The sequence below is a fragment of the Protobothrops mucrosquamatus genome, unplaced genomic scaffold (assembly GCF_001527695.2).
Source record: "Protobothrops mucrosquamatus isolate PMUCROS unplaced genomic scaffold, P.Mucros_1.0 scaffold2539, whole genome shotgun sequence".
Lineage (NCBI taxonomy): Eukaryota > Metazoa > Chordata > Lepidosauria > Squamata > Viperidae > Protobothrops > Protobothrops mucrosquamatus.
Genome location: NW_015388600.1, coordinates 133,216 through 144,762, shown reverse-complemented (window position 1 = coordinate 144,762; position 11,547 = coordinate 133,216). Strand labels below are relative to the sequence as shown.

The window sequence follows — 11,547 nt, the reverse complement described above, 5'->3', positions numbered from 1 at the left end:
TTCATCTAGGACAGTGTTTCTCAACCTTGACAATTTTAAGGCATGTGGACTTCAACTCCCAGAATTCTGTGAGTTGAAGTCCACATGCCTTAAAATTGTCAAGGTTGAGAAACACTGATCTAGGAACTGTTCAGAGACCAGGTACCAAACTGTGAAGAAGGGTTTTTCTCTTCCTAACACTGAAACGGAATACTGAATCTGTTCTTTGCTGTCCTGCCTTCTGGAGAGGGGGGGGGGGATTTCTTTTCCTGTCCTGTGACAACCTCTCAGCTCATACCTAGGTCTACCTGCAGTTTACAACAGTGACCATAATACGATCCCACTGTGAACATTACAAGCCCTCAGGCAGAGCAATACTCGGAAACTGTCATAGTTAACCACCAAAGCTGCTGCTGCTGCTCCTGCTGCTAAAAGGGGAGCCAGCCTGTCTCTCTCTCTCTCTCTCTCTCTCTCTCTCCTTCCCCCTCCGTGCGAGGCTGCAGCTGTGCGGGAAGGAAGAACGGGAGCCAAGGAGAAAGCGGGTCACTCACTGGAGCATATGAGAGACATGGCGCGCAGTATAATCCCCCCTTGGATGTTGCAATATTACAATCCTCGGTTTAATCCTTATGGCTGCTTCAGGGGCCACGAGGCCAAGGAGGAAGATTCGCCTTCCAGGAGTCCACCTCAGCTTTTTTTAAAACACCACCACACCTCAGGCCATGAATAGCATGCGAACCTCCAGCACAGGCCGGAAGCGGAATTTCTCCTCTCTCTCTTTCTCTTTCTCAGGTCCCGTTAGACCTGAGTCAAGCATGCGCACTGCCCTCAAGCAGAACTGTTAGAGGGCCGTATTAAACCGGAACGCGGGCCGCAAATGGCCCGCTGGCCGGACTTTGGACATGTCTGAGCTAGACAGTCACTTGTATGAGATGGTATAGGTCCTCCTGCTTGAGCAGGGGGCTGGAGTAGAAGACCTCCAAGGTCCCTTCCAGCTCTATTCTATTCTGAAGTTACTGATCTTTATGCCAGTGCTGGGTTTTAAGCCCACATCTGGTTTTTTGGATCCCTGACAGGGTTTCTACATTTTTTATTGTAAAATCTAAGCTTTTCTACACATTATTTTATATTGTATGCATTATGTAGGTAAAAATAATTTAGTTTGAACCTGATTTATTGTGGGCGTTGTTATTTGAGATTTTTGTGTAGAATCTGGGTTCATTTGAATGTGAAACTCTGATTAAACAGGTAAAATAATTTAGTTTAAAATTTTTGTGGTAGGTTTTTTGTTTGTTTATTGTCTGGTGTTTTGGGGTAGAATCTGACTTTATTTGAGCAAACGACTTAGATTGTGTTTAGGAAATCCCACTGGCAACTCTGTCCTCTATTGCCTTCGCTCAGTGGTGGGATTCAAATATGTGAACAACCGGTTCTCTGTGTGGATGCCACTTCCAGAAGTCCGTTCTGGGCCTGGGCAACAAAAAATTAGCTACCGGTTCTGCCGAAGTGGTGCGAACCAGCTGAATCCCACCATTGCCTTCGCTTCAACTCCTTTGTCTCCATTGTAGATTATATAGCAAGAGAACCACATTTGCCTGTGGAAGCAAAAAATGTATTTTGCTTCACCACTCATAACACTGGAAGCAATTTTGGTGATCACCAAAGTGGGATCAGAAGGTATTTATAGGTCATTTTATGTGGATGGGATATCCCACCACTCCTGATTGGCACCTGGAGTAGAAAATTTCATTCCAGTTTAGTTTTCTGACAACTTCCGGCAATTCAAGAATGAAGTGTAATGAGTGGAAACCCCCCCCCTCTACCTCTAAGGGTAGCTATATGAAAAATCCTGTTTTGTTTAGGCAATACATTACATCCAAACTTCTTATGCTGTTTCAGGAACTACCTGGATCAGTGAGATTATGGGCATGATCTATAAAGAAGGCAGTGTTGAAAAATGTGCACTTGAACCCATCTATGTGCGAGTCCCTTTCTTGGAATTTGCTATTTCTTGTCTTCCTACAGGTAAAATCATAGGAATCCTCCTCTCTAGAAAGCAATTTGGTAGGGGGGATAGAAGTGGAAGTCTAGCCTTTATGATGTGGATGTAGGAGAATGAGTGGCATAACCTGGCGGCGGAGTCAAAAGAGGAATCAGCCTAGCATCTCTACATAGCCACAAATGAACTAAGTCCAACCCTTCTTGAATTCTGTTGACTTTTATCTAGTGCCAATATAGTGCTAACTATTAGATTCCTGTGCATAGATGTATGAGTGATAAATCAGTTTAATTGGAACTTCATGTGTGGTCCTAGTGTGGTCCCACATGGCATTGGAATAGAAATGCCAACTGTGGAGATGAGGGAGGATGCAAACCATATAATCTGGGCAATTTGCCTGCAGACAACTTTGGAAGCTTTTCTTAATGCTAGCTAATGATTAGAAAACTCATGATACCTTGGGTCATCTTTCTTTCCACATATAATACAGACTGGCAGCATTTCCTCTTCCCTTATAACCACAGAAGAGCTCCGATGAAGCTGTCTCCTCCTCCTCCTCCTCCTCCTCCTCCTCCTCCTCCTCCTCTACATAGTCTGGCTGCCATTTTGCTGGGGTAGGGGGAAAAAAGGAGCTGCAGATTGTAAGGTAAATTGCACTTCTGCTCCCTGTTGCGGCATGTTCCCAAGAGCCCCCCTCCCTCCATGGAGGAAGAGTGTTCACCCATCAACTGCCAGCACCCCCTCCCCCAGATAGGCCTACTTTGCCAGCAGGCATTTGAGTCATGCCCTCGTCCTTCCCTTGCCAGCCACTGACAATAAGAGATTTCAAATTTCAGCCTTGGTTTCAAAACAGCCAAATGCTGCTCACCCATCTAGCCTTGCCAGCATCTGACTGGGTGCAGAGGCCACAGAGAGGTGGGGAAAGGGCATGGATGAGTTCAAGTCTTGCCTTAGCCATGAAAGCCAGCCTAGTGACTTTAGGCCAGTCACTCTCTCTCAGCCCAACCCACCTCTCAAGGTTGTTGTTGTGGGGAAAATAGGAGAAAGGTGTGTTGGATATGTTCACCGCCTTGAGTTAACTGTAAAAATAATAAAGGCGGGATACAAATAAATAAATATCTATATTAGGGGATCTGTAGGCTAATTCATCCAGAATGCATCTGCTTTGGATAGGCTAATGATAGAGGCAGGATGGAAATGTCACTTCAATTATTCTTTTTCCCTTTCCAGGCCTTGAATTGCTCAAGGAAGCACCACGTCCATGTCTAATTAAAACCCACCTTCCTGTCCACCTGCTCCCCAAATCTTTCTTGGAAAAGAATTGCAAGGTGAGAAAAAAGATGTGACTGTTAATACATGAAGAACCAATAAACTGAATGCAAGAATATACAGGTAGTCCTTGTCTTACAGCCAGATCTTTAATGACTTTTCAAAATTATGATGGTGCTGAACAAAGAGACTTGCTTTGCCTGAAGTTATCATTGTTGCTGTAACCCCATGATCATGTGATGGAAATTTGGGCCTTGTGGTCCACTTATCTTTCAAATGCAGAGACACTGCAAATGCCCCAACTTGCCTATCAATCAGAATAGAACTGGAAGGGACCTTGGAGGTCTTTTAGTCCAATCCCCTGCTCAAGCAGGAGACCCTATACCATTTCAGATAGATGGCTGTCCAGTCTCTTCTTGAAAACCTCAACCTCAAGCACCCACAACTTCTGAAGGCAAGCTGTTCCACTGGTTAATTGTCCACACTGTTTGGAAATTTCTCTTAATTTCAGATTGCTTCTCTCCTTGATTAGTTTCCATTCATTGTTTTTTGTCTTGCCTTCTGGTGCTTTGGAAAATAAGATGACCCTCTCCTCTTTGTGGCAGCCCCTCAGATACTGGAATACTGCTATCATGTCCCCTCCAGTCCTTCTTTTCTCTAGACTAGCCAAACCCAATTCATGCAACGTTCTTCATATATTTTTGTCTCCAGGCCCTTAATCATCTTAGTTGCTCTTCTTTGCACTTTTTCCAAAGTCTCAACATCATTTTTGTAATATGATGGCCAAAACTGGATGCAGTATTCCAGGTGTGGACTTATGAAGGCTTTATAAAGCAATACTAATACTTCACGTGGTTTTGATTCTGTGCCTCTGTTTATACAACCAAGGATTGTGTTACCTTTTTTGCCTGCTGCTGCACATTGCTGGCTCATTTTTAAGTGTTTGTCCACTAGAAGTCCAAGATCCCTCTCACAGTTACTGTTTTTGTATCCTATCTCTCTGCACATCTCAGCCCCCACCTATTCCACCAGCGCATTCAGAACTGACACAGTCCTAGAAACCTTAGTCTGCTCCTTGCCCCCATCAGGCTTGGGAAGCCTTCTGAGTTACATGCTTGCATATGCTGCAAGGTGGCCTCGGTGGGAAGGCTGTCTCTTGTAGATGCTGGGCATGCTTGTCAACAGTTACAGAAAAATTGCAGAGATAAGTGGAGCAATTTGCCTGCACTAGTGGCCCTATAAGAGTTGAGGCCTCCTGTACCTGGTGTGGTGGGGACAGGCCCTGGCAGCCCAGGCTGCAACAGGTTTCTGTGCAGTGTTGGGCCCTGTAACCCATGGAGGCCTCCCAGGCTACAGTAGGCTTCTACATGTTGGTGCCCTATAGTCCACAGTTTCTCAATCTTGGCAACCTTAAGATGTATGGACTTCCACCCCCAGTATTCCCCAGCCAGCATACTAGGAATTGAAGTCCATACATCTTAAAGTTGCCAAGGTTGAGAAACACCACTGCAGTCTATGCTGGACCTCAAGAGTCTTCTCCCCTCCAGAGGCACACCTGCACTTTGCTTAAAGAATTGCACTTTGCTTAAAGATCTCAAGTGGGAGTGCCAGGATTGCGATTGTTGAGCCAAGCAGTCACATGGGCGTCTCACTTAACCATTTTGCACAACAACCGAGATTCCAGTGCCAATTGCAGTCATAAGTTGAGGACTCCCTGCATTGGAGAAAGCCCTTCCACTTGTCCTTTCACATTTTATCTTCGAAATGAAATACATTATACAGATCAGCTTAGTTAGCCTTCTCGTTTGTCCCTCGACAGATTATCTATGTAGCCAGAAATGCAAAAGATGTGGCTGTCTCGTTTTATTACTTCTACAAAATGGCAAAACTGCACCCGGAGCCTGGAACATGGGAGGAATTTCTGGAGAAATTTCTGGATGGGAATGGTAAGTGGGTAGTAAACCTTTCAAAGGCATTGAGCCTGGATATTAGCCCTCCTCAGTTCAAGGTGCAGTATGATAGTGATCCTATTACCTGCAGCTAGCAGAGCAAATTATGGGGATGGCTTAACGCTTCTTAGGGCACCATTGTGGGGCAAGCTGCTTGAGGTGTTCTACTACTGATGGGTTTCACAGCTTGAAGTTCTGTGAATGGGAAGGTCAGATCTGGGCCTTCTTCTCCTTACCCATTCCTTTTTAGCGGGCAGATAAGTTCACATAAATATATGGTTCTTTGTATAAAGTTTGACTACCAACTTCTACTAGAATCACTAGCTCTGTTTCATGCTCCTGATGACCGAACCAAAGTAAGTAGTAAGCAAACTGTAGTTTTCTCCACGTTCTTGCACTAAAATTCCCATCATTCACAAGCATTATTTCTCTTTTCAGTGTCTTTTGGATACTGGTACGATCATGTCAAAGGTTGGTGGGACATCAGGGAAAAATACAGGATTCTGTACCTCTTTTATGAAGATATGAAAGAGGCAAGACTCTTTCTGCTCCTTCTGTTAACATTGTTATTCTCTGCTACTCCACTGTCCACTTCTTCTCCCCACCTTAAGAATTAGATATGAAGTCTAGACCTTCTCCTGTTCTCCTAGTCTAAGTCTTGCATACATTTTCTTTTCTTTTTTTTATAACAAGTTTTATTGGTTTTTTAACTTTTACAACAGAATGCTCAAGACACACCATGGTGGTTAGGTGATCAATCATCCAAAAACAAAGTCATATAAATACATTAAATGTTCCCTCTCTATTTCCCTCAAATAATATAACCTATTTAACATAATCCATTTCTACATTACATATCTATAAATCCTAATCCTGTTTTGAACTTTATTAATTTACAGTTACCATAGTCCAATTTAATCTTAGATAAACGTATTATCACTTCGGGTATCCCTTCTAAAATACTAATCCAGATATATTCTAATTCATAATCTCATAAATGATTGATTTTATCACAAATCTCTCTTATTTCTTCAGATAGCATTTAAATCTCATTCAAATAATTATCATGTCTAAAAAGAACACACACCTATTATTACACAAAACACCATCTTACTAACTTAACACACTCAATTAGTTGTTAAAGCAATCCGAATTTCTAAAAACCTCTTTCATATCCTTATTCTCATTTCATTACAAAATAATTTTCATACAAATAAACATACTATTCCAAAAAGTACATTCTTACTCTGTTTAACATATATATTCTAATAATCACAAGTTTTCAACTCTAAATCTTAGTCCTTAAATCAATCCATATTTCTCAAAACCTTTTTAATCCATTACATATAATTTTAAATTTCTCTTTTTAGTCTTATTCTGGCTTTCTTTTTATGCCAAGCAGGTTTCCATAACAAAGCCTCTATTTCAGCAAATAGAGCTCCCGTTATTGCTTGTAATGTCATTTGGGCCAGTAAAAGACCTCCCATCCTCTGTTTTTGACGCCTGGCTCCTGTCTGCTGGATAAAACACTCGATCATGTCCAATTTTATAATTAATAGATGATTATCAAAGTTGTCATAATTCTCCAACAGTTGTAATTTCAAGTCCATTTCTGTTAGTTTTGCAATTGTAGATAGTTTAGTTACAATCATTTTCTGGTCATCCAAAGTCTCCATAGGTTGTATGTAAATTAATTCATCTATTGCTTTTTGGTCTGTAGAATGATCAAATAGAGTCTGAAGGTCAGTTTGTAAGTTCACAGTAGAATTTCTGTTTATTATTTCTGCAGTTCTCTCTCTTATTTGGGAACATATTTCCTCAGTAGCTTCATAATTTTTTTCCAGTATGAGTTTACAGTTGAGTTGTAAATATGGTTTCTCCATTTCAACAAGAAATAACTGCAGTTTTAAATTTCTCCACAAGATGTCCTCAGTAAACTATGAAAGTCTCTTCCAGACACCAAGAATGAGATTAGCAAAGTCAAAAAGCTATGAAATCTCTTTTCCGGCTTTTCATAGAGTTGTTGTTTTGTTTTTTTTTCCAAACAATAAAGATTTATCCCTTTAAAAAAATAAGTCCAAGACATAGGAAAACAATATTCTCTCGCTTAGAAGATATAATAATAAAGTTTTATGATAAGGATTTTTCCAGGGCCCCCAAGTAACCAAAAATAAAAATAGTCAATAAAAAGTTTTTTCCTTTGTTATGGAAAGCTCTTTCCCCCAGATAAACAAAGGCAGCTCTTTCAAAGCAGGGAAGTAATTCCAAAAGGCTTTTAACAGGAGAGTAGTTAGGCAAAAAGAGAGAGGGAAAAGTCTCGCCGGGATCATCCACGATAGTTTCTTAATGCTTAGATGTTCTTTTGACTTTCGGCTGGAGCAGCTAAATGATCGGCCATGTTACTGGCTGATCTTTTCTCCGTCGGCCCTGAGGAGCTGCCTCGGACCAGGGAGGGAGCTGCCTCCTCCCCCCGCAATCAACAAGAGTCCTCCTCATCGGTAGTCACCCCTCCAGGGTGACTTTTCGACCCAATTAAGGGTCTACTGGGAGAGGAAAGGCAGATAATGAAGAGAGAAGCCTCTTCGTGTACCTGCAGCCACTGCAACCCAAAACCGGAAGTCCATACATTTTCAACCTTCATTAATCAAAGATACACATGAGGACCGATCATAAAATGCTGTAAAACATGCCATAGCAGCCATGGCAGCTGTCCTCAAGCTAAATTCCTTCTAATTATGCGGAGAACAATTCCAGTTATGCTCAGGTAGGTTGGAAAAAGAGCCTTGTAGGCGGAAGATTGTGAGAGGCTTAAGTTGATTACATCTCCAAGCCAACTTTATGGCTAAATTGCAGATGATGCCTTTGGGACAATGAGAAAGGAAAAAGATATCCTCTACGATTACTCCCTTCTGGGTGAGAGATAATGTGAGGTTTTGAGTACATGCCTTAGTGCAAAGAATACCATATTTTAATTCATTTACTATCTTGCTATACAGGTAATCCTCGACTTGTAACACTTCATTTAGTGACTGTTCAAAGATACAACAATACTGAAAAAAGGGACTTATGACCGCTTTTCACACTTACGATTGTTGCAGCATCCCCATGGTCACATGATCAAAATTCGAATGCTTGGCAACTGGCATGTATTTATGACGGTTGCCATATGCCGGGATCATGTGATCCCCTTTTGCAAACTTCAGACAAGCAAAGTCAATGGAGAAGCCAGATTCATTTAACAACTATGTTACTAACGTAACTGCACTTAACAACTGTGGCAAGAAAGGTTGTAAAGTGGGACAAAATTCATTTAACGGTTGTCTCGCTTAGCAACAGATATTTTGGGCTCAATTGCAGTCGTAAGTCGAGGACTACCTGTACTTCACCATTCTTCCTAATACAGATAGTCCTCAAGTTACGACCACAATTGAGCCCAAATGTTATGTTGCTAAATGAAACATTTGTTAAGTGAGTTTTGCCCCATTTTACGATTTTTCTGGCCACAGTTGTTAAGTGAATCACTGCAGTTGTTAAATTAGTAACATGGTTGTTAAGTGAATCTGGTTTTCCCATTGACTTTGCTTGTCAGAAGGTTGCAAAAGGTGATTATGTGACCCTGGGACATTGCAACCGTCATAAGTATAAGTCAGTTGTCAAGCATCCAAATGTAAATCACGTGACCCTGGGGATGGTGCAACGGTCATAAGTGTGAAAAACGGTCATACGTCACTTTTTTCAGTGCTGTTGTAACTTTGAACGGTTACTGAGTGAACTGTTGTAAGTCGAGGACTGCCTGTAGTAAAAGTCCTGGCTTTCAGTACTTGATTATTGCTTTGTACACAGGATCCAGAACAAGAGATTCGGAAGATAATGGAGTTCCTAGAGAGGCCAGCTGATGAAAACTTAGTCAAGAAAATTGCACACCACACTTCCTTCAAAGAGATGAGCCAGAACCCAATGGCTAATTATACAGGCGTTCCCATTTCGTTTATGGATCACACCATCTCTCCTTTCATGAGGAAAGGTGAGCCTTTCAAATAACCAAATTGGGGTTGGATGAGGTTTGTATCTCTAATGCTCATAGAAGGACGAAATAATAGTGCTGCCTTCTCCTGCCTGACAAGCTCAGTATGTGTTAGATTTGCAATTCCCAGCTATCAGGGCTAATCGCTGTGCTGATCAGGGAATATGGAATTAGAGGTCAAAGTTTCTGCTTCTAATATCAGCACCTGAGGGAAGGTGGGATAAAGGTCAACAATAATTGCAGCATGGAAATGTAATGTTGTTGCAGGCAAATAGGGTCCTTTTTATACATGTTACAGGTACAACAGTCTTCACCAACCTGGGCAGCCTGCAGATATGGGGGCTTCATGACTTTCCAGCAAGAATGACCATGATTAACAATGCAGTACAATGGCTTGGGGAAGATTAACATGGGCCATTCTCAGAGAAGGTTGTGGCTGGGCTCTTCAGCAACTAGATGGTTCTCTTATTATTATTATTTTATCCTTTTCCTGGGGATTTCACTGCTTCTACAGGGATCTCCAAATAGGAAACAATCCTAATCAAGATGAAAAAAAAACATATGGAGCAAGAAATTGTGATTGTGCCTGCCTTGTGCTGGCTTCTGCATTCTCCCAAATACACAGTAATGTTGTACATCAGCCTTTTATTTCCCCTCTGCCTATTTTCTGCTAATTTTTCTCTCCAGGGAACATACTGTATGTTATGGACCCAACCTTATTTTATCCAGTTTTAAATATAGTGATGTTGAAATAGAAGATAATATATGTTATTTAGTTGGGTAATGAAAAGTCTGCAAGCAAACAACCAAGCCCAAAGACCATCAAAGTTTCCATAATTGAACTGTGAGTTGCATATTGTATATTGTTTTCTATTGCAACATCACTACATTTAACATGTTACCTAGTTGATTAATGAAATACCTGCAAGCAAACAAGCTCAGCAAGTACTAAGGACTCCACAGTTATGTTGACTATTATTTTTCCCTCAACTTAGGAGTTGCTGGCGACTGGAAAAACCAGTTCACAGTGGCACAAAATGAACATTTCAACGAGAATTACAAGATGCAAACGAAAGGAACTACATTGCAGTTTCAAACAGATATATAATTGTTGTTGTCCCCCCTCCTTGACTTTCCATTTTCTTACTCATAATTAAAATAATCCTACACATTTTGTATATGTGCCTGGAATGTAGGTCAGTACACTGCACATGCCTCCTAGTTAATAAGATATGTCCAACAGTAAAGGCTGTCAAGGTAATCTCTAAATTATAGAATAGAATAGAATAGAATAGAATAGAATAGAATAGAATAGAATAGAATAGAATAGAATAGAATAGAGCTGGAAGGGACCTTGGAGGTCTTCTAGTCCAGCCCCCTGCTCAAGCAGGAGAACCTATACTGTTAAGTCCTGGGAATAATGGCGCTTGAGACGATTCATCTCCAACAAGTCTTTATTGTTTGCTCCACTCTCGAACAACCAGAGCAGAGGCACGCAGGCCTCTATTTATACCCTCTGATCCCCGGGCAAGTTCAACCAATCATGAGGCGGGCTTTTCCCGCCTTGCGCATGCGCACAAGGCTGGCGCCGCTCAGTCTGGTCCCGGGCAGCTTCTGCAATTGCCCAGGACTCTTGCAACGTCCTGAGCCTGCATCTTGCAGGCTCAGGACACAACACCCCTTTCCCCTGGATGAAATAAGATTGCGCCCACATGGACGCCATCCTATAGATGGTAATATAATTAATAATGAAATAAAGTTACACAATGTATAAGGTGTGGGACTGTTTCTTTGAACCAGAACCAGTGACCCCCCCGACCTTGTTTTATTTAAATACAACCCGCCAGCACATTCAGTCAGCTCTTGCTATATACCTGTTCACCTTACGTAATCGGCTAGGTATTTGGGAGGGCCTCTTGCCCTGAGTGACCTTCTCAGACCTGGAAAGTTTGTATTGTTATTCCCATGGCCGCTTGCTCTAGATGAAGTGCTCTGTGAATGACCAGTGACTTCAGCTTGGCTTTCCAGCCCATCGCCTGTAATTGAGCAGTCCGGGCCCTATTGGTCACTAAACCTGGTTGACCTACCCTCCATGGAGTTATCTAACCCCTGTGAGTTCATTCCCGTATTTCCTGAAGGAATGTGGGATTCCTGGCTCGTTTCTGTAGTGCTAGGGACTAGGGATGCCTCCCTGTTAGCCCTAATGCGTGAGGACATCCTCCTCTGAGCCCTTTCAGCAAGGGACGTGTTTCCCCTTTGTATTGCCTGCTCTCTTGCATGTTGTGAGTTGTGAGTATGCTCCCAGGTATTCTCCGTGTCTGGAGTAT

The 11,547-nt window shown here is 42.0% G+C and overlaps 1 protein-coding gene across 1 annotated transcript in view; it reads left to right on the top strand.

Annotated features, from left to right (window-relative positions):
- LOC107295856 (sulfotransferase 1A1-like) overlaps positions 1–11,547 on the top strand; it is a 166,446-nt gene that overhangs the window by 24,741 nt on the left and 130,158 nt on the right. Inside the window, exons 3-7 of the mRNA XM_015825190.1 lie at positions 1,879–2,004; positions 3,209–3,306; positions 5,067–5,193; positions 5,635–5,729; positions 9,040–9,220. Of these exons, the coding sequence (XP_015680676.1) occupies positions 1,879–2,004; positions 3,209–3,306; positions 5,067–5,193; positions 5,635–5,729; positions 9,040–9,220 (627 nt within the window). The remainder of the gene's footprint in view (positions 1–1,878; positions 2,005–3,208; positions 3,307–5,066; positions 5,194–5,634; positions 5,730–9,039; positions 9,221–11,547) is intronic.